The sequence below is a fragment of the Corticium candelabrum genome, chromosome 3 (assembly GCF_963422355.1).
Source record: "Corticium candelabrum chromosome 3, ooCorCand1.1, whole genome shotgun sequence".
Taxonomy (NCBI): Eukaryota; Metazoa; Porifera; class Homoscleromorpha; order Homosclerophorida; family Plakinidae; genus Corticium; species Corticium candelabrum.
The window spans coordinates 2483988-2507354 of record NC_085087.1 but is presented as its reverse complement, the minus strand read 5'-3'; the positions used below and the strand labels follow the sequence as shown (position 1 = coordinate 2507354).

The 23367-nt window shown below is 40.0% G+C and overlaps 2 protein-coding genes across 2 annotated transcripts in view; one reads left to right on the top strand and one right to left on the bottom strand.

The window, feature by feature from the left end:
• Positions 1 to 1452: 1452 nt before the first annotated feature.
• Positions 1453 to 23367, bottom strand: part of LOC134177570 (dynein beta chain, ciliary-like) — a 54552-nt gene continuing 32637 nt past the window's right edge. The window contains exons 23-36 of the mRNA XM_062644347.1: positions 20300 to 20471; positions 20091 to 20244; positions 18954 to 19246; positions 18829 to 18900; positions 18615 to 18758; positions 15679 to 15814; positions 15474 to 15617; positions 15258 to 15406; positions 13419 to 14231; positions 12234 to 13361; positions 12021 to 12178; positions 2109 to 2343; positions 1709 to 1883; positions 1453 to 1517 (exon numbers count right to left, since the gene is read on the bottom strand). Coding sequence (XP_062500331.1) covers positions 1453 to 1517; positions 1709 to 1883; positions 2109 to 2343; positions 12021 to 12178; positions 12234 to 13361; positions 13419 to 14231; positions 15258 to 15406; positions 15474 to 15617; positions 15679 to 15814; positions 18615 to 18758; positions 18829 to 18900; positions 18954 to 19246; positions 20091 to 20244; positions 20300 to 20471 — 3838 coding nt within the window. The remainder of the gene's footprint in view (positions 1518 to 1708; positions 1884 to 2108; positions 2344 to 12020; positions 12179 to 12233; positions 13362 to 13418; positions 14232 to 15257; positions 15407 to 15473; positions 15618 to 15678; positions 15815 to 18614; positions 18759 to 18828; positions 18901 to 18953; positions 19247 to 20090; positions 20245 to 20299; positions 20472 to 23367) is intronic.
• Positions 7101 to 10704, top strand: LOC134177496 (uncharacterized). Its single transcript, XM_062644279.1, is given in 2 exon segments — positions 7101 to 9932; positions 9934 to 10704. Coding segments are annotated over 2 exon segments (3465 nt in total). The 5' UTR covers positions 7101 to 7116; the 3' UTR covers positions 10583 to 10704.

Below are 23367 nucleotides of genomic sequence, written 5' to 3'. Positions count from 1 at the left end.
AACCCTACAGAAAAGTTTCCAAGTAGCATTTGGCAAAGAATTATAGATGAGTAGTAACTTAGCTAGTCTGGGCTTCTGAGAGTCATTCATGGGATTTCAAGAAATGTGCAGTATGTCAGACAGTAGATGGTGTCACATCTCTATATATGGATTTTGGGGAAAAAGCAACGTCAACAGACAATGGAAACTTACAGTCAATAATTTCGGTTGTCGGTTGCCGATAAACGAGAAAGAGAAAGTGAAAAGGTGATAGATGAAAGATAAGAGTAAAAGAAGTGACAACAGAAGCTCAGTCCTATGGATTCGAGACGGAAGTAAGCCAATAAGATATAGTTTCTTGATCATACGAGCGACAGAGAAGAGAAAAATTCTGTGTGAAGGGTACATGCAGAACCAGGTGCAGCCATCGTCCGTGTGAAACAAGACGTACTGTACCAACTGTCATCGCAAGTAAGATCGGTAACATAAAAGGTCTAGCAAAGAATACCGTTGCTATCACCGAAAGGCTTGCATTGCATTCAGAGTAAATAATTATGGATATTTATATGCATGTATATCCATAACAATAATCTACATAAGAATTGTCTCTCAGAAAGTCTTACAGTTCCATCTTCGATATGTCGAGGACTCTTGTTTCCGATTGCGACAATAGTTACAGATAACTCAACATAGTTCACGAGCAAGAGTGGAGATTACTTCACTATAGAGTGACTAGTTAGAATTGTGAAACGATGGGGTTGACTAGAGCAAATTTACGCCAAATTGTGAAGGATCAGCCAACGATGGAAAGGGAAGAGAGGCAGAAGGACGAGGTATGATTTTGATAGGAGAGAGACATTACAGCAGCAAAAATCTTCATGCTGTTGCTTCGTTTGTAACAAACCCGGCCACAGGGCAGTAGATTGTGAACTTTGGGGGAGAGAGACGATGCTTCAAATGCTAGAAACTCAGGCATGAAGCAGGACCGTTGAATCCTTATTGATACTTCAAGGCACGACAGCAGCCAGAAGACTCCTTATCAAGTGAGAGAAATAAAAGATCATAAAGACAGACACAAAAAGGAGACCAAAAAAACTCAAGCAGTTGAATAATAAATAATGCCAGAATCAAAGCAAGCAGATGCCTACTACGAATTCAAACAGGTACCAAAATATTTTTAGGTATACTTGATAACACTAGAGTACTGTATGTACCATATATGGAGAATGCCTGCAGCAATTGAGCATTCCCAATGGATGAACAGATGCCAGTAGATAAGAGCTTGTCAAACCAGATCAATACACGAGAAGGTTCGGATTGATTAAGTTAGCGGACTGCATGATCCTAAACTTTCATTCCTTTTGGCAAAAATAAAGATACACACTCCATATCTCAAGGAAGACGTGGAAGATCTTTGTCCGTTAGACATGATTTATGATTTCATTATCGCAAACATCTCCGAAGCCAGAGATCTTAATGATCTGAGGGTGAATCAGTGAAGACTGGTGTGCTAACCAGGGCAGCTTTTGGAATGAAAACTATAAGTAAATGGTCATTATAGCCAATACATGTAAAAAGTCCAACTATCGGAGCATCTTAAAAAACTTATGAACTGTGCTTTTGTCAGATGCATTCATTTAAGTTTAGCATTCTGGACAATTTGTAGCACATTTCATCAGTTATTGTCGCAGAGAAAAGACGTGCATGCTACATTGTCTTACTGCAGCACCTGTAGATAACTCTTTACATGACTTATTACAAGCATTTTCAAGATTGCTGACAATAACAGCAGCGACTGCGAGTGTCGGCAAACAGCACTTGCAAGTGTCAGGCAAAGGAGCATGTGCAGTGCCACTTACAAATAGCCGAGAATGCACAGCAACACTGACATAAAACTGTGATAGCTGTATTTTCAAACCAATTGCAAAAATGGGAAAAATGGCTTCTCCCCAGGGTATTTTGCAGCAAAGAAACCTATCCAGTTAAGTCAAAGAAAGCAAGTAAAATGAGAAAAACAGTCTGAAGAAAGTTACATTAGTTAGTCAGAACAAAACATGGGCTATTGGATATGTGGCAATCTACTGTACATATTAGCCTTTTAGTTTGCTATTGCTGTGGCTGCCACTTACTTCCCATAATATTTTAACAGTCTCTGGTAAATAGATGCTCTCATTGTTGACTGCAATAAGAGTCCTTGAACTTCCTAGCAAAGATGTGAAGGTGTCCATTTGTAAGTCGTCCAACTGTCCGTCCAATAATATCCACTTCATGATTGACTTTGACAAGCTAAGAGAATCTTCTTTGTAATTAGGTTGCTGAGCAGCTTTCCTCAACACAGACAATAATAGACCATCGTTCCAAACACTAGAAACAAAACACTGCATTAACCACCACCACCACCACAACAGCATAAACAAAATATGAATATCTCAAATTTAAGACTTGTCATCTTTGAGATTGTTGGACAGTACAAGTGGTTCCACTGATCATCAGTGCAACGAGCGTTAAAGGCAAAAGCATCATGACGAAATAATTGACAAAGTGACACCAAACGCCTCCTTTGAACTATTTCAGAAGTCAGCTTTTGCTTGGCTCAGCTTGACTGATACGTTGGACTCTCAAGATTGACTATAATTTATACATCATAGCTTTCTTTGAGTGACTGCAACTTATAACTTAAAGGCTTCTTTTTTACTTTTATTGCTGTTAGTAATGCAATGCATAGTTAGTATTGGGTATGTACAAGTATAATACTGTGAATAAAGAATAATAACAATAACAATACTACGTAATAATAATAATATTGGCAACTATAACCTAGTGGTTAGAGTTTTAGTTCTATGACCACGCATATGATGGCCTGCGTTCACTCCCGGGAGGCGACAGCAACATAATGAAATAAGTCTGTGGGTTTCCCACCATTTATCTGGCTATGCCTGTGAGAATAGACTTGTTTCCGTCAATGGGTAGTTTCTGTGATCCGGTGTGAAGAGCATTGACAATGAGGATCAGTTCTTTCCTGGTAGTCATCATTGATACCTACTGGACGTGCTGTTCAGAACTGGCAAATTCCTTGTAGCCCAAGCATCAATAATTGGTAGTTACTAGCATCATACGGATTACATGACAACATGTACCTGAGACTGGGTCCTCTCTGGGACTTACCTGCCGGGTTGGTGGTTGCCCAGTTGAGGGTAAAGTCCTCACTTACGCTACTGATAAGGTGATGACGACAGAATACCGCCTGTGCAGTGCAGACCCGGATACAGTCGACCACATGGTGGCAAACTGTAGTGCCTTGGCATCAATGGATTACACTGATCGACACAATCAGGTGGCCTCCATCATCCACAGGACATTTGCCGTCAGTTTAGGGTTCTTGTGGAGAGCAAATGGTACTGGCATCATCCTGAAAAGCTTGTGAAGATGAAAATATGATGGGAATACAGCCATTTCTTACCGCTCAGAAAATTGGTGCCAATCGACCTGACGTTTGCTTCAGAAATAAGAAGACAAACACTTGTCTTGTTATTGATATCAGTTGCCCTGCTGACAGCAACATCACCAGAGAACAGGCTGAGAAGTTGGCACAGTAGAGCAACATGCGAGTGGAGGTAAACCACATGTGGCAGTGATAAACACTGGTTGTTCCAGTAGTGTTAGGAACATTGGGAATAGTGCATGTAGGTATTGCTCAATGGCTTCACATTAATCAAGGTCATTACAACCTGCAGCACTTACAGAAAACAGTGATTCTTGGATCCTGTCGGATCCTGTAACGTCGTGTCTTCAGTCTAGACAGCCATGATGGTCTAAGCACCTCTGAGGCAGGGTTTGCTTGTGATGCTTACAAGAGACCTTATGAACCAGACTGATCTGGTTGAGCACAACATAATAATAATATGCTCCCAAATTGAGAGCTGTTTGCTTCGCTACTTGAGGTCTGGCCGCTTTTGTCAGCATTGAAGAAAGACTTCTTGACATCCTCTTCAATTCTGAAGACAAGCATTCATCTTGCATGGGCATGTGGCGCATTGACACTTATAGACTTATAGGATCCATGGCCCGTCCTTCGTGCGGGCAAGATACTGTAGTGTAAAGAAGTCTGTGGACATGTCACGTGCAATCTTTGTTGCGAGGTCCCAGATATGCTGAATAAATTCGAATCTTGCTCTTCACTCTTGTTTCGATAGAAATCGACACACTCCCCGTGCATCTCTTGCTGCAGAAAACGTGTAGGTTGGATTTGGTGCAAATCCAATCAGAATTTGGAGAGAAACGAAAGCACTAGAAGAGTAAGTTTCGTCGGCAATAGATATTCGATTGCTCGAAGCTTTACGAAGGACGACAATGCATACAGTCTACACAGGACTGGTGTGGGCGTGTGTTCAAATGAACTGGAATGTGCAGTGTTTGCGTCGTCGAGAAATTTTATGCGGGGGTCAATCCCTCGAGAGGGGACCCTGTACATAATTTTTTAATTTTTTTACGCAAACCTTTCCCTGTACATGCCGAGTGTGTGTGCCGATTTCGGTTGCAAACGGACAAAAGACGTGGCCGCCAAACGCAAACACACACACACACACAGACAATTTGAGCTTTGTATATTAGATACACCATAAAATCCCATGCTGTGGAAATGCTGACAGAGGGAAATATTTCAAAAAAGGAAGTACATTTTGGATGTCTAGATGCTAGGAGAATCATTCAGCTGAAATTAATCGACTGGGGACATTACTCATAGAAATACAGTAGTTGCTAGCTATTTCTTCCGAAATATTCAGGGCACAAAATATGACTCCATCACGCACAAGGACATTACGCCCTGTCACCTTCGTAGATGAGAAAACTAGCAGAAATTTGGCCGGACATGTAATGATTTGTTTCAAGATAACATTCTGGACTGAAATTTCTAAAACTCAAGTGTACTCTTAATTTTTTCATATGCCTCATAGGCTCTACCTAACTACAGAACAATGTTCTGTAACAGCATAAAGCAAGTTTCCTATATGCATTTTGCAGATCACTGCTAAGGCAAATCTTCTACTTAGCTAACATTCCTCCAGAAGAAAAATTGACTGAGCTTCCAAATCTATGAAAATACACTCGTAACCCCCAAAACAAAACTGCCAACTTGGCGGTAGCAATACTTACCAAGTAGTACAGGAATGATTAGAAAGTGTTAACCATGACTCGTATTGTACACGTGTACTCGGCTGTAAACAGTTTAGTGGAGAGCTGTGGAATGCTTAGCTAAAGATGTCACATGCATGGCTAATAGTTTATTTGTACTCATGTGCATCGATATGAAATCACTAGCGAGAGCTGTGAAATGCCAAAAGAACTGTGAAAATGCATATTGGAAGACATCACAGGCATGCTATGTGCTGCTCCAGCTAATGCATGGGTGGGTGTTTACTGCAGTGTTCTAGCCAGAATTTTTTACCAACCGTCAATGTGACATCACTAAATATGACATCAATTAATGGCATCATAAAACTACTTTATCTGTTCCCTAGTTGTATTACAGTCAGATGCATGTATACTTATGGCTAATAGCAAAACCTTGATTCTTGGACACAGCAAAACATCTTTTGATAACACAAACATCAACATCACACCTTGGAGTAGTGTTGGGAAACAAAGAATTTTGCAAAGAATTCTTCAAACCAAAGGTTATAGAATGGAATTCAGAGATTGAAACATTAGCTAAGATTACATAAGCTCAACCGCAAGCTGCACATGCTGCTTTAACACATGGCGGGATCAAAGATGGGTTTATGCCATGAGGACCAACGAATATACAACTCTACTAATGCAGATTAAAACAAATTGATTCCTACTATCACTGGAAGACATCCACCAGAAGAAGTGGAAAGAAGGCATTTAAAACTACCACCCCGGCATGGAGGACTTAGAATGGTCAATCCACTCAACATAAAGTCTGAATATATGCATTCCAAAACAGTTTCTACACTACTGGTCAACTTGATCATCCAGCAACAGGTAGAATTGGGCAATGTGCCACAGCAACAGTGTACATTGAAAGAAATGGTCCATAAACAAAAGAGAGAAATTTGAATCAGCGTGTGGATCAGAATTCTAATGAATTATCAAAGCAACTTCGCCGTCCAGTCAAACTAGCAAAAGAAGGAGCTTCAAGCTGGCTGACAACACTTCCCTTAAAACAACACGGATTTGCACAAATCGGCATTTAGAGACGCCATATGCCTGAGATACGGTTGGCAATCAATTAATCTACCTGATCATTGCCCTTGTGCAGCTCCCTTCACAGTTGATCATTCTCTGTCGTGTCCTACTGAAGGGTATCCAACAATTCGACATATTGAAGTTCGTGATTTGTTCCATGACCTGTTGACTGATGTGTGCTATGATGCTCAACGAGAACCGTTACTACAGCCTCTCAACGGTAAGAAATTTACAAGGAAGACAAGACTTGTACAACAGATGATAAGGCTCGGCTGGACATTGCTGCCAACGGATTCTGGGGTGGACGATTCCAACAAACCTATTATGACGTGAGGATTTTCAATCCAAACGTAGCCTCTTACCGCACAAACAAAATTGCGTCCTGTTACAGAAATCAGGAAGAGAAAAAACGGAAATATGAGGAACGGGTTTCGGCAGTGGAACTAGCTTCATGCCAATCATACTATCATGCACAGGTGGATGTAGCAAGATCACTACAACATTCCTGAAGAGATTAGCTTCTTTCTAGGGTGAAGTTTCAGAGGCTCAACAAATGACAGCGACATTCTGCTGGCAACAGCAGATAACTGCCTTAGTATTATACACACATATTCTATTAGTAACTTATTAATAAATAGTTTCGTTGCTAAACGTATATATGTATTATGGTTTGTTGAAATACACTAGGTTTCCCCAATAGTAGTAGTAGTAGTAGTAGTAGTAGTTGACTGCGTGTAGTCTGGCGGTTGGTTCAAATTTCGCTCTTCGAGTTGACGTATTCTTTGGCTTTCGAAACGCTCTATATTGGTCAATTCCGTCATGACCAAGTGCTGCTGGTGTAACAGCAGTGGACGGTGCAAGAATTGCCGCTGCGCAAAGCGAGGAGTTGAATGTAAGAACTGCAATCCCAGAAACCACGGCCGATGCATGAATGGGAAGTTGTCACCTTTATCTCACGATTCAAAGAATGCATCAAAGTCGTCAGTGTCTCGTTCTGGCTCTTGTGATAGTCTGTCCTCAAACAAGATACCTATGGATCAACCTGTCACCACCACTCTGGTATGTGACACACGTGAATCTCTAGAAGTTTCTAGAAGATCTCAGACACCTATGTCTTACTCTGAGGCACTTCAAAAGGATTTGACACAATGTTCATCACAAAAACGTCAGTCTCAGTCTCTTTGTTCGGATAAGCAGATGTCCACAGCTTCTACGCCGCTTCAGCAGACAAATCCGAGTAACGCTTTTCCTACTAGTTATGGAACGGCTCTGGATTACTCAGGTCACTCGCCCAGCAGGAGTGTACTTGTTGCGGAGACAGTGGAATCAATGAGGAATGCATCTCTAAGAGCACGCAGAATTGTCAGCATGAACGACAGGGAGCTAGGTAGCTCAAAGAGCCCGGTTCAAGTAGAGGAAGCTCCTCCAGTCATTTCAGCAGAGACTGGAACTGCATATCAGTCTGTCACACAACAAGAAGTCGTTCTTCATGAAGCTTCTCAAGATCAATCTAGTGATGCCATTGACCTGCCAGCTATCCCTCAGTACAGAGTGTTACTGCCTCCTAATTTCAACTGGGGTGGTGTACCTGGAGCAGATATAAAAGATCAGATAGACCAAGCATATCGTGAAGTCGTTCATTGGAAACGGAATTTATTTCAAGTGCCTTACGGATCCTCTGGTGGACACTTCGTTTCTGAACTTACAAGGCTATTTTATGCATTTGCAAATGAATCTGATCTCGAGTCAGTCGCAATAACTGCTGCTATGCTCATGCCTCATCTGTTGCTCCAAAGACCTCACACTAGATCCAGTGTACAACAGAACTCCTCTTGTTTAAGTCGTCGATTGGAAACCTGGAAAAAGGGTGACATAGGAGGTTTGATTGCAGAAGGCAGAACGATCCAGTCTCATCTTCGATGGCACAGTACTCGGAATTGTCCTCAGGATAGAGAGTGTGATCAATCAAGAAAAGTTGCACTTTTGTTGCAAAAGGGAAATATCAATGCTGCCCAGCGACTCCTATCAGATGAGGACAACTGTGGTTTGCTAGAACTAGACGAATGTATTCCTGGCTCTCACAAGTCAGTTAGAGATGTTCTGAAAGACAAACACCCTGACCCAGCTCCTATGTTTAAGGAAGCTGTCCTGGACTCCAAATCTCAGGCACCTCCTACACATCCCATTCTCTTCGACAAGATTGATGGCTATCTAATTCGTGCCATGTCACTTAAATGCCAGGGTGCTGCAGGTCCATCAGGCTTAGATGCGGCTGCATGGAGGCGTTTGTGCACTGGATTCAAAGTCTTGTCTAGAAATCTCTGTGACTCAATAGCTTCAACAACTCGCAGGATTGCAACGCAGTTTATCGACCCGAGTGGGATTTCGGCTCTGGTTGCTTGCCGGCTAATACCCCTGGACAAGAGACCTGGTGTCAGACCAATTGGAGTTTGTGAAACACTTCGTAGAATAATTAGCAAGGCTGTCCTGAGTGTGGTAAAGTCAGATATTTTGAACGTAGCCGGACCCCTACAACTCTGTGCTGGTCAGAACGTCGGATGCGAGGCTGCCATACACGCTATTCGAGGTATTTATGATGAAGATGAAACAGAGGCCGTGCTATTTGTAGACGCAACCAATGCTTTCAATACTTTGAACCGTCAAGTTGCTCTGGCTAACATATCTGTCAACTGCCCAGCCATCTTTCCAATCTTGGCCAACACGTATCGACAACCTTCTTCATTGTTTGTAGGTGGAGAAACGTTGCTTTCTAGTGAAGGAACAACTCAAGGAGATCCCTTAGCGATGCCAATGTATGCTCTGGCCACAATTCCACTTCTAAAGAGTGTGCAGACGAATGGTACAAAGCAGGTATGGTATGCAGATGATGCAGCTGCTGGAGGCTCGCTAGACTGTCTACATAAATGGTGGAACAGGTTGGTTGACTTAGGTGCTATGTTTGGGTATCTTCCAAATCCCAAAAAGTCATGGTTGCTAGTGAAATCAGGAAATATTGACAAAGCTACACATCTCTTTGAAAATACCAATATCAACATTACTACAGAAGGACAAAAGTACCTTGGAGCTGCTATTGGAAACAAAGATTTCTGCAATAACTTCCTGCAAGAAAAGGTGACCAATTGGAAGTTACAAGTAGAGCGACTCAGTTGCATTGCCCAAACTCAACCACAAGCTGCTCACTCGATATTCACACGGGGTCTGATTGGACGCTGGAAATTTGCACTCAGAACCAATGAAAACTTTGCAGAGTACCTTAATCCTCTGGAGGAGGCGTTACGATCCAAACTGATTCCCGCCATAACCAATAGAAGTACTCCAGGAGACAAGATGAGAAGGCTTTTTGCATTACCACCTCGACTAGGCGGCCTTGGAATTGTAGATCCACGTTCGTTGACTTGTGAGCTGGAATACTCAAAGTTAATTTGTGCGCCACTGGTCAACCGAATTGTGCAACAAGAAACAAACCTGGATAACGTTCCTACCAAGCAGAATTCTATGAAAGCTAGCATTCGCCAGCAAAAACATCTAGCACAAAAGTCTCATTCTGAAATCACTGTCAATGATCTATCTGTGGAATTGAAACGTTCAGTTGAATTGGCCTGTGAGAAGGGTGCCTCCTGCTGGCTGACCGCAATCCCACTAGAGCAACACGGATTCACTTTGCACAAATCTGAGTTTCGGGATGCCCTGTGCCTCAGATACGGTTGGCACCCGTCCAACCTCCCAGACATGTCCATGTGGATCTAAATTCTCAGTAGATCACTCTCTGTCATGTCCAACAGGAGGATACCCCAGCATCCGCCATAACGAGGTCCGCGATTTATTTACCAACTTGTTGACAGAGGTTTGCCACGATGTACACAAAGAGCCCGTTCTGCAACCTCTCAACGGCGAGGTGTTTCAAAAACGCTGTACTACCTCTGACGAAAATGCCAGACTTGATATTGCTGTCAGTGGATTTTGGGGTGGGCACTTCCAACGAACTTTCTTTGACGTCAGGGTCTTCAACCCTAATGCCTCATCCTACAAATCAGTGCAGATCCCGTCATTATATAAACGGCAGGAACAAGAGAAGAAAAGGCGATACGAGGAACGAATTAATAACGTGGAGCTTTCATCGTTCACGCCAATCATTTTAGCATGCACTGGAGGATGCAGTAAACTGACGTCTATTTTTTTGAAAAGACTAGCCTCACTTTTATCGGAAAAGCACCACACCGAGTACAGCACAACTATCAACTGGCTGAGATGTCGACTGTCATTTGCACTCCTTCGGGCCTGCGTGATGTGTTTGCGAGGATGCAGGTCCAAGCTTCACAGAACCTCAAGGGACTTCAACATTCTGCTGGAAGCAGCAGAAAGTAGATTATAGAAGACTGTTTATCTCAAAGTTGTTACAACCTAGAAACTTGTTGCTACAGAGGAAGCTTTTACATACAGTAGTAGTATTTTGAAAAAAGTAGTAGAGATTTTATTATTATTAGTAGTAGTAGTAGTAGTAGTTTATTCAAGTAGTAGTAGTAGTAGCGTCTTAGCAGATGCCGTTTGATTGTTCAAATACACCAGTTCTCTCAGTAGTAGTAGTAGTAGTAGTAGTAGTAGTAGTATATTGTTTTGTGTAGATATCCTACATTCCATTGATGAGACAAAATACGATAGACATCAACTACAATTTTTGAAAAGAAGTGTGGTTACCTAACTGTAACAAAATGTTAGAAGACATTATGTAAAGTCTTGAAGTTACTGCATGATTGGTAGACTATTCAATATAATTGCCACTCAGATCTTGTTGAATAAACCTCATTGAACATAACATTGTTAAACATAAATAACATTGTTAAACATAACATTGTTAAACATAACACGGACAGATAGACACATAATACAGTATATTATTACAATGACAAGTTGACTTACAACTGGAATTATGAGCTGACGTAAAAGAGTAATAAGGGTGTACAAAACATGAGATTGAAGATAAACCGTAATTAGTAGAACACCTACTGCAACCACAGTCTCATTAGCATTTCTTGTGCGGAAGGCCAACAGGAATCCCCCCAATCACCAACAAGAAGACCATTCACTCCCTAAGATTACAAGCTGTCTGACATGAGATATGTATTGTTCTGTAGCAACTTTGGAGCCACAAAGACCACTAATGTCTTTAGATGAGTAATCCCACACTATGCATGCTAAGGCTTTCCAATTCTGTTCCCAACCGTCAATAAATGCTGTTTCACCACTCCAAATGTCAGTTCCCTCTCCCAACCATCATTTTTACGGTACTGATGGTACTGGTGAGAACACTGTACTGGATGTGGTCATGGAGGCAAGGCTAGAATTTAAGAACATTAAGTCCAGCCTCAGCAACTTGTGACCGGACAAACAAACATTTTGGCCAGCAAATGTCCCATGGCTGGCCGTCATTTCATGCTCTGCATAGCATGATTTATATGTTGCTAATAGTTAGATGTAGTTATCCTGAACACAGATTGGATATGGTAGATAGTAATATTTTTCGTGTAGGTTGAGTGATTTTCTGTGTTAGTTATGTCACTTGCATGTGCGTGCGTTTTATGTTGCTCTTATGAGGGAACTACACCAGATGCGGTGTGATAAAAATAACTTATTGTTATAGATACCTTGGCTTACAAATGTAAATAACATTAACAATCAACACTATGAGAAATTATTTCAAAACTAATAGTTGTAACTGATTTAAACTTGCAAAAAAACAATATCAATTAAAGTGGCCTTCCCACACAGGATTTAACTATTTTTCCCAAACAAGACACTAAGTTCACACTCACCCTTGTTGTCCATCCCAGTGGCCAAAGAGAGCTGAAGACTCAACAGCTCTTGCAGCGATGACTTGTTGCTGCACAGAATGACCCATTTGATAAAATACGGCAGCTAGTACTTTAATTGAACAAGTTTTGCCACAACCGGGTGGACCTACAATAATTACCTACACAAGACATTTCATTAGGACAATTTACATGAGAGCATGGTGACCTCCATACCGTGTGATATGTGTTCAACAGTTGACCAAGTTGTGCTACCTTTCTTTGAAGAGGACCATTAGATTGTAGTCCTAGTTTTGCAATCGCAGAAGCAATTGTCACTGCACTGCTTGAGACATAAACGTCTTCTGAGCAAGCAGTGTTAGCTCTTGACCGTGCAGTTGGTGAATGCATTTCCTGTCTGATCAAAGTTGACTGTGCCTGCCACTCTACATCTAAAATTCTCGAAATACCAGCAGATGGAAAGATTTCAGATAAGAACGTTACAAACAGTTTATGATCATCACCAGACAGTTGAGGCAGAATGAGATCACGTAGAGCAACAACTACAGCTTGTTCTTCAACATCACCTGCAACACCACCTGTTGTAATTAACTGTGCTTCCTCCAGAATTGCTTCATCTGTCTGCTCTTTGACTATTGGCAACCTTTCACACTCACTGCTTTGAAATACACGAGAACCGTCGTGAACTATAAATTTGGTTTCACCATCTTCACCTGCATGTTCGTAAGTTGGCTTTGGCGTTGACAAAGCCAGAGCTTCTCTAACAATTGAAGCTTGTAATATTACATGCTTGACAGTTTCTATTCCAATGGCACTTAGCTTTGACACAGTTTTACTGAGATAAAACATACCAGCTTGAACTAATATCTCTTGGCTAAGATGACATAGGTATGTTAACTTCGAAGCTAGCATTGGTCCATGATAAAAGCCCTCTTTTAAAAACAAAGCCTCAGCTATTAGTTTCACCTGTGGAGTTGCAAACTCAATTGTCCTAAAGTATGTGCGTAAATCTTTTGCGATGTTAGAAGCAAGAGAGGTACTTGTCACTGTAGCAAAGCAAGCACATCCAGAAACCAGTTTAGTTTCACTTTTCTGAATCATTACAGTAGACTGCTTGTTAACCAAAGCAGTTGAGACAGTCTCCAGCATCTGGCATGCTAGGGACATGACAGGGAGTTGAAGTTTGTCAATCGATTCAAAGCAAAGCCAAGCCCCAGTAGTAGCCATGCCCTTTAAAACATCTTCTACACAGAAATGCCTAAGAGATCCAACACAACTGACCATAAAGATAGCACGACCACAAAGTTGAGCCAATTCCCTAATAGTGTCTGACTTGCCTGCACCCTAACATACATATTACCTTCATTACTCTACAACACAGTAACTTTACCAAACTCTAACCTCACTTCCAAAGCACAGACTGCTCACTCCACTGCTTGCTGTAGCAGCCAAATGGACAAACTGCCTCTCCGTGGAAGAGCAAATGACAAACCTTCTTGTTCCACTTTGGAATTCATAACCATATTCAAGCTCATAACCACCCACATGCAGAGAAAGTCTCGTGTCATCTGAATTAAACGAGTACTCAACACAATGACCAGTGACAACTGGTGGAGACTCAGACTCAATAAGATCTTGAACAACATGTTGGTAATAATTCAGTATCAAAATAAGACTCTGAATTCTGTGATATCGATAGTATTCAAGCAAATTTGGTTCTACCCTGTTTGTGTTCCCTTCATCCTGTTTGTCATGTGAATGAGATGGTGTTGTTGCTGCCTCATTTGATACTTGCTCCAACTGGGTAACATCACCAGAAACAAAGCTATGTCTCCCTCTTTCAAACCTTTCTGGAAATTGTCTCACAACACCAATAATACTATGTAGTCCTGCACCAAGATCTTGCAACAAAATTTCAAGAGATGACTGCTTTCCTTGCTCCAAGTCCAGTATGCATGAACGTATCCGTTTAGACAACTCAATTTGAACAGACAGAAAAACTAGTTCATTGTTTAACTTATCAGACATCAAAGACAGCTGTTGCAAGTAATCAGCAATTGGTGACACTGTCATTCCTTCTTGATTCAACTGAGAATCAGCCATGAATAAAGATAGGTTATGCACAGCAGTCACAAGGCCTTGTTTTAAAGTTGATTGCAAGACATCATGGAACTTTGCTAGCCATTTTTCAATAGGTCCATCGCAATTGACCATCTAAAAACACTGAAGTAAGACTTACATAAACTGTCTACTCCCTTGTGCAGTGACACTTTCTCATTATACAAAAATGTAAAAAAACTGGCAAAAAACGATTGTACGACACTATAGTTTACTCATACCGTGCTGACTAGAATAAACTGTCTTTTACTTCAGCAGACACAACCATAAAGTAGGAAATGAGACCTAGTGAGATCATTACAAGCACAAGTGATTATTGTCAATGACTAATTAGAAATTCAATGTGCTGCATAAACAAGCACAACAAGCATCACACTGTCAATACACCTAAAAACCTATAAAACCTAATCTTCTTCATCTAAAACCACAAAGCAATTAAATCAAAACATTTGTAAAAGCAAAGTCTACCTAAAAGCACATCAGACAAGCCGCAATTAGCAGATTCAAAGTGGATATCGTAAAGACTTGGCCACAAACAGACATAAGACACACTTGATCAAAGGCGATTGAAGGCCCACTCAGGTAAGTACTGTATGCAATAAAACTGAATTGCTATCCCACTGCCCACACTTGTCACTGCTGCGTTTCTAGTTCTAACAAGGACTGCAGATTTCAGGTCTGAATCCCTTTATCCAATTCTAAAGTTGACATGTTTTAGAGCTGACTTGCTAGAATTATGGTAAATCGTGGTCACAATTTCAGCTGCAACTTTACATCTTTGAAATGAATACAACAAAGCCTGTTCTAGTACACAATTGCAGATAATTCAATCACTTAATGCACTCTTATTGTTCTCATTGGCATCAATTCTAAGAACTGACTTATATATCTAACTGTAATTAACTAAAACTATTCTTATAAGCAAGAAACTACAACTTCACGAGTTTCAGTTAGTGAGTACATGCCAGATTACCATAACTAGCAATAAGCACATACAGACTTAATATAGAAATAGAGTAATACATCATTCAAGTAAAACAATATAATCTAGTTTAATTTACAACTACAATTACAGTACATAAGATTTGTCTCTTACTTAAATTTGTTACTAATTATATTTACCTTAACCAGATCAATGCAATCAGTAGAGGAACAAACAGCCACAATTTTACATTGATATTGACTGTCATCATCTTGGTCTTTAAAGACAAGGGAACGAATGTTAGGAAAAAGCTTGAAAATGTGAGCATTGATAAGCATGGGATCAGATACTAAACAGAGATAGTGAAGAGCAGCCACCACCCACATCAGTAGACAAAATACAATATAATATCATACCACATGACAGAACATGAAGAATGTCTTCTAGGGAAATGAAGTAAAACCTTGGAAAATGCTGGCGCTTCCTTTCTACCAGGATCATCAAAGATTGGCGGCACTGCATTACTATTCCCTTCATTCTCTCAAGCTTGGACAATATTCCTAAAGAAATCACAAGCAAAATAATCAGTAAAAATGCACCATATAAAGCTGTCACACATACCATCCTTGCAGCAACACTGCAACACATTTGGGTTCTTTGCTGTTGCAATCATCAACTTTTTAAATTCTTTATCAACAGTGGAAAATGAGAATACATCATAACCTGGCAAAACTCCAGAATCAGATGAAGAAAACATCTAGAGAACACAAGAGCATGATTTAGTGTACTGTACTGTATAATAACCTCCAATCATCAACAAATGGCATTGTAATTCCAAATTAACTAAGTTGAAGGCTTTTAAATAACAAGCTACTCCAGGAGTATCTATTAAAAGTAAAGATCGAAACACAATGCAAAAATGTAAATTATATGAAAATTTAAATTGGAAGTTAGTCAATCGAGAGGAGGTATCAGAAAAGCTCCGTACATGATAAATTTGCTTTAAAAGTACAAGCAATAAATAAATCCAATATGAATACTGTAAATCAACAAAATTTCGTATGTAGAAAACTTTGTAGGTGTCCAAATTCGCCATTTACTAAGCAGCCAACTTTCGTAAGGGTTGATGAATATAACCACTTTTCTTTGCAGAACATCAACACGAAATCAACAGAAATCAAAACCACACCCCGTGTATCTGCTAAGTATCTGCTAAGTACTGTACGTCCATGCAGTATCTCACCAGGTGTCCATGTGCGGACATATAACTCACAGCACCATGTATAAATAATAGCATATGACCTGTCTCACCAGGTGTCAGTCTGTCACTATATGTCTGGCAAGCGTGACACGTGATGATTATTAGTACTATGTGAAGTGCCACTAAAACCGAGAGTGACAAAAATTAGTAAGCATTTAACTTTAGTAAATCTGAGATCACTTACGAAATTTACAAAAGTTGAATGCTTACAAAATTTTGTTGATTTACAGTATGTGCATAATGATATGTAGTTAAACAACTTTCTTATTAATACATTTGGTGAGTGATACACAAATTTTCATTGGCAAAATTATTGTTAATTTCTAGAATTACAGTATTAGTTTCATCTTTCAGCCAAACAGTGTCATAATATAAATATTCTATGCAAAAGGTATATCAGGATTTCTGCCAGACATCACCTCCAGATGAGTAAGCTGAATAATATCAATTATCAATAAAATATAAATTATCTTATTGAATTCAAGAAACTGTATGCAGCAACTCTAGTTTACAGGTTATCATGTTTCTAGACCTTATTTTTCTATTTCTGATTGATGACTAATAAAATACAACTCTTTCAAAGTCAAAGTTACATGGGAACAACCATTCAACTGAAATCCTAACATAAAACTTATAAATAATCAGTGATACCTTTTGCCATAACATGTGAAAACCAAAATAACAACAAAATTATGTTTCATGTAAGTGCTGTAAATGGAGTGTAAGGCAATCAAGTAAAAGAATGAGCAATAAGCAGAAACGTAGCCATCTAAAGGCAGTGCTGCAGCCACCGTTCTCCTCTGGAGAAAACCCTGATACATGGGACTGTCACTCATATGAGATGTACCAAATTCCATAATGTACTTGCTACGAATATATCGTCTATGTGTAACATTACATACAATAACAATACTTTGCTCACAACACAACCCAAATCTATTGCACAAAAGTTGTTTCATAACTGATTCTAATGTGTTGACATTAAAGCAGCACTTCACCGATTGACGTACGTGCAGTAGACGTTAACATACGTCAAGGCCTTGGGCTGCAAACCGAATGCTTGCTGTGTTGCACAGCACATTGTTTTCGTCTTGCTTTCCAAGCCCACCTACTAGAGCATACAAGAGACGGGTCTGGACACTTCAGGCAACTCTAACAGTGAAAGAGAACAAGTTACAGTTCATAAGCAACTCAGTCGTTCGTACATTCCTCTATATTCCTTTCTACAAATGGAGGCCATACTACAGTACAAAAGAGCTTGCGTGATGCAAAAAAACACACACAGAAATGTGCGTCAGCACACATAATCATGTGCCACAAAGTGCCTTCATTCTACAGCCGAACCATAGCCGGATGTGTGCTTTTTGCCGTTGATTGAAGGTGAGTCAATGATGCAAAAGCACATTTTACTTTCGCCTAAGCAAATACCAAAGACTACACGAAGCGGTAAAACGAAACCTACACTTATTGGACATTATTGGAAAACTGCCTCATACATTTTTGTTTTCTAGCTTTAGGATAATGCTCAGCTATCAAATTTGCTGTGAGATAGCGCCAAACTTCCCAACTTGATGTGTGACCAGAAACGTTTAGTGCCGAGGGCAGAGTCAGAGATGTGCAGACCGGTGAAGTGCTCCTTCAATTACTACTAAGACTGTTTGTTTGTAGTGATTAAAGCAAAATATGCCCAACTTTTCTAATTCATATTGTCCTGTTTGGTTTGCTGCGAGGTACACAAAAAGAAGTCAAAGAGTCATTTTCATAATATCCTTTTCCCTTAGGGGTCGTTCAAAATTATCGACAACTTCACGAGCATACAAAGTGATGCTAGGGAAGGGGTGTATGGCCTCGGTACACTTTAGAAAATGTTGATCGGTACCAAATGGATCGTGCTAATTTCTCTGTTTTCTATGGCCGGAATTGCATCTTGCATTGTTCCTGTGCTAGTCACCTATATGTACATGATTTGCAAAAACATGGCAGCCTACTCCAGTTTTGTTCTAGAATAACATCAGTTGTCCAAATAGTCCAGCTGTCTCTACTGTGACTTTCTCAATGTTTTTGTCTTTGTCCACTTGATTGACTGGAAACCTGAAGCTGACACCATTTGAGCAGGTCAACTAGAACGGAGGAAGAACTGTATCAATGCAGAAGCATTGAAGACCACACAGTCAACACTCTAATAGACAGAGCCACGGTCAAGATATTAAATTGTGCATGCTTTGAAAAAATAGGGCTTCAAAAACTGCGCGCTTGTATGCTTGTGAAATTGTTGATAATTTTGAACGGCCCTTACCTCTTCTGTTTCCGCCCACTTGATTTGAAAATCTACCCAAACGCCAAGTACAGTCTCAATTGTTTGAAGTGACTTTGTCCATTTGGCAAGTTCTTCAGAATATGACCCAGCAGCATTACTTCCCTGAATAGTTTGCAATAGAACCTGTAACATTTTACATTAATCAATAATTGCATTTTTTTAAAAATTCAAATAATATGAAATTGCCACTAACCTCGTGTGACTCTAGAGTCTGAAAGATGTTCTGTGTATCAGATAACTGTAGCACTCTGTGAACACCAGTGATCTACAAAAACGCACTACAGGGTAGAATTTCATGTGGTAAACACAATTGATTACCACTGATTGTGATGTTGATGAGCTGCATGATGACATCAATGTTTGTCTTCGAGAACTACGGTTATGTGCTACAGATGCTGATGGACCCCTTGATGGAGAATGTAATACTGCACTAGTTGCAACTGTTCCACCATGCATATCAACGTCAAGTTCCTTGTCACTGGCACGGTGTTGGTATGGCACCAAGCAAAATGAACGACTCAACCAGACCTCTTCAAAGGTGTCTAGAGCTGATTTAACAGCAATGTCTTTCTTTGCTCTCTCAATAACACTAAGTACACTGTCAGATGCCTCTACAAAACATGAAAAAAGATTTTTAATACAAACATCAACATATGAAACAGATTCATGGTTGCAATAATAACAAAAAGTATGCCCAGAGCAAATGCTTATTATCATCAACAACTACAGAACTGTTTTGAGTATTGAATCTAAAATCAGTTGCATTCAGCTATGATTACATTTAATTGCAATAATTAATGACAACATCAGTGTTGCACCAATGAAGGAATTTGGCCAAAATGCCAATAACTGATACTGATACTACATTTCTTGTTATTAAACATACCTATAGTCATAATTATGCTCTGCATAGCTCACTATTCTTCTGAATAAATTAGGAAGTTTCTATCTCTGATGCAAGTCTATTTGCTAGCTATTGCATTTTGCTTATATTGCCCACATCCATCCACCAGCTGTAACAGTTGCTTCGATAAACATAGATGCCTTCGTCCACTTCTGGTTTCTAGCCTTGACCTTCTTGTTCTTTACAGCTTCTCCTCATACGTTTCCATCCTGATATCAAGTTCTAAGATGATGCACAAGACTCGCTTGTGCTGAAAGTTTTGTTTGGCCAACACATGATATCAACGTTTTGCAAGCCTTGCAGGAAGCAAATTATATGTCCTCAGCCATTAAGTTGATCCAATTAAATCCTACACACCATTCACAAAACCCCCTTCTCATAATGGCATTAACATTCAAGCACACTCCAAAGTGGTAAATGTAACGACTTTAAAATTCTATGCTTTAGATTGATATCAATTGACTATAACCGTAAAAAAAATCCTTAACTGTAAGGATTACTTGTTTATCTCAGAGATCAAGTCAAAACAATAATGACAGAAGAGTCCTTACCATGTAATCTAAGTCTAAGTATTGCTTCAAGAGTCAGACATGACAGTGTATTAGAGTTCATTTCCATTGAAGCTTTAGTCAATCGCGTAAGCTGTTTCCAGTGTCTTGGTTGCATGGGTACAGACTGAAGAGATTTAGTCAAAGTTACAACTGCCTGCAACAAGTAGTAAACATCAACAATATAAAGACATCTATTCAAGCCATAATACCTGAATATCAAAGAGTGACTTTTCAAGGCCTATACATATGTCCCATTGGAATGCCTGCTTTGGCAACAATTGAGTGTCACACAAAAGCTGGTGCGTCACACTGATCAAATCCTCAACATCTAGTTTATCCCATGGCTTGTTTTTGAATGGTGAAAGCCTCCTTTCAGCTTTTCTAAACACAACAGTGTTCTTGAAATCTATGATGTCATGTCTGAGGTGTGTGCGTGTGTGTGTGTGTGTGTGTGTGTGTGTGTGTGTGTGTGTGTGTGTGTGTGTGTGTGTGTCTGTGTCTGTGTGTGTGTGTGTGTGCATGCACGCACGAATATGTGACAGGTGTAGCTAAGCATGTTTCCAGGTTGCCTGAAAACCTATAGAAAGTGACGGTAACGCATGCAAACCGTGTGATTTACACAGTCCTTAGCAATAACTTGCAATGAAATCGACGCATCATCTGACACCAGCAAGTCCATAGCAAACGAAAACAAGGTCTCTGAATCTACCGTTGCAGAGGCTCGTGAGCCTACAAGTGACCAAAGAATTTTTCCAACAACTGGTTGAACAAAATAATTTTATGAAGACCTCCTTTCGCTTACCGATTTTCAACAACAAATAAACAATTGGACAATAAATGAGGCACTTTACAAGACAGATGCTCTTCATTATGCTCACAGATCGTTATATCCAAAATCAACTGTCAACTTTGAATATTTTGCACAGTGTCCACATGACTACCCATAAGTGTGCAAGAACTGTACAAGTGCTCAGCCGTCTCAAAATATATGTCAGGTCCAACATGAGACAAGACAGGCTGAGTAGTCTAGCACTTCATCTATAAATTACTCAATCATGATGACGTACAAAGGAAATAATTGACAAGTTTCAGTTTGCTTGAAAGATCCTACAAGAACAACACTAAAGAAAATTATAGGTTGCCATTACTGATGATCGATATATAATTGTGCTAGTGCCGCTTCCGTCTGTTTGTATGAAAGTTCGACTGGCTCGCGCATGCACATGCACTCGACTTGCCGGGGACACCAGTAAGGCTTTGTTCTGTCGCGGAAAGTTGCATCATGCTGTAGACAGGAAGCAGAGTCGGTGCACAGCAGGTTCGATTTCCACTGCCTACTACTTGTGCTCGGACTTGCCGGCTAGTGGTCAAAATTGCTGTAACTGAGCTCAAAGTCTATATCGCTGATTGTTAATACTAGTTCTATGGTACCAGTAAGTGGCGCATCGCATTGGTGAGTAACACGTCGCAAAGGAGTTTTCTAACCATCTACTGAAACGCCGTGCACTAGCTAGACAATACGTATTTGTCATGAAAGTAATCATGACAACTCCCTAATACTTTAGATTACATATCTAGGCCTGATAGGTAGTCGTTGCTTCACGATCGTGATCAAGACAATATTGAATGTACCGTACACGTATGAACTCAGTTCCATTGTAATGACAGTGATACGATAGATTTGCTGACCTAGAAATTGATATCGGTAAACATTGACTATCCATATATACAAGTGTTAGATATAGCACAGTGTAGCAATATAAGGATTGTGTGAAGAGTTGACTGTAGGTGGCATTCAGCTTCTAAAGGTGTTTCTCTATTGTCAAGTACACACGATCCCTAGCTACAACACCAAAAATGGGGCAATGAAACTTCGTGAGGATTCTTAGACGCCGTTTGGTCACTTGCACAATTGTTCCTATACTGATCTGTAGTTGGACAAGAAAACAATTTTTTGAAGTAGGTCTTTAATATAATGAAACGTGGTCATGGGGAGAAGAAATTTCAGCTTCATTTGTACACAAACACACACACACACACACACACACACACACACACACACACACACACACACACACACACACACACACACACACACACACACACACACACCAAGAGCTAGATGAATAGCCATATAGGACCATGCCCCATTCTGTTGTGCAACCAGGATTAGAAGTCTCGCTACGCTCGACAATAAATTAAAGTAGTTATTGATATCAATTGAAAAACCCTCACCAAAACTTCTGCCTATGCTTCTGTGTGACAGTCATGTGCGTGCGTGTGCAAATGATGTCCAGTGTTTAAAGTTATGTAGATCATATATGTTACATACAAAGCATGCATAATGTACAATAGACTACTGCATGCACATATGCTGTAAATGTAGAAAGTCCACTGACAGGTAAAGACCATGACAGAAATACAACATTCAACTACAGCCCCTGTTGGGTATGTGAATATGTTGAATACCTGAAGCTGTTACGAACTCCACTATTGTTCATATTATACAACATTTCTCCACATTAGGTATACTAAATGTAGATGTACATTTAAACGAACCAAATGTCTTATTGATGTAAAGACAAAAATTAAACTTTTCACAATTGATTGTAAATTTATATAATATAGTCGCATGTCACTTATGCGGCAGGTCAAGCTTGCCACGTGGGTGATAATATGACAGATGATATGACAGATAACACATCCTGCATATTATATAAATTTACAATCAATCATGAAAAATATAATTTTACTTCTAGATCAATAAGACATTTGGTTCGTTTGAATTCACACCTACATTCAGTATACCAAATGTGGAAATAATTCCCTATAATATGAACAATAGTTGAGTTCGTAACAGCTTCAGTTATCCAGCAGGGTCCGGTCCCAAGAAGGTCAAATAAGTGACACGCGACTGTATGAAGAATGCATTATTTGTCATATTATCACCCATGTGGGAAGCTTGACCTGTTATATAACCAGCATGTCGGATAAGCGAACGACGAATAAGTGACACGAGACTATACTTGGAAAATCTTCTACATGCATTAGTACACGTTAAGGCTGACCTGATGGACCTAGATGAATCATGACAGACAGCTCTCCGTCGTGTTCACAATATGTGTACATTCCGTTCTGATAATTACCATTCTCGCACTGCATGATTACGTCATCCAGGTTTTATGCTTCGTTTCCTGTTGTGGTATGTCAACTTCCAACGAAGCAGACAAAATAGAATCACTTCTATCCGTCCGTCAATGCTCCATCAAGCAATCCG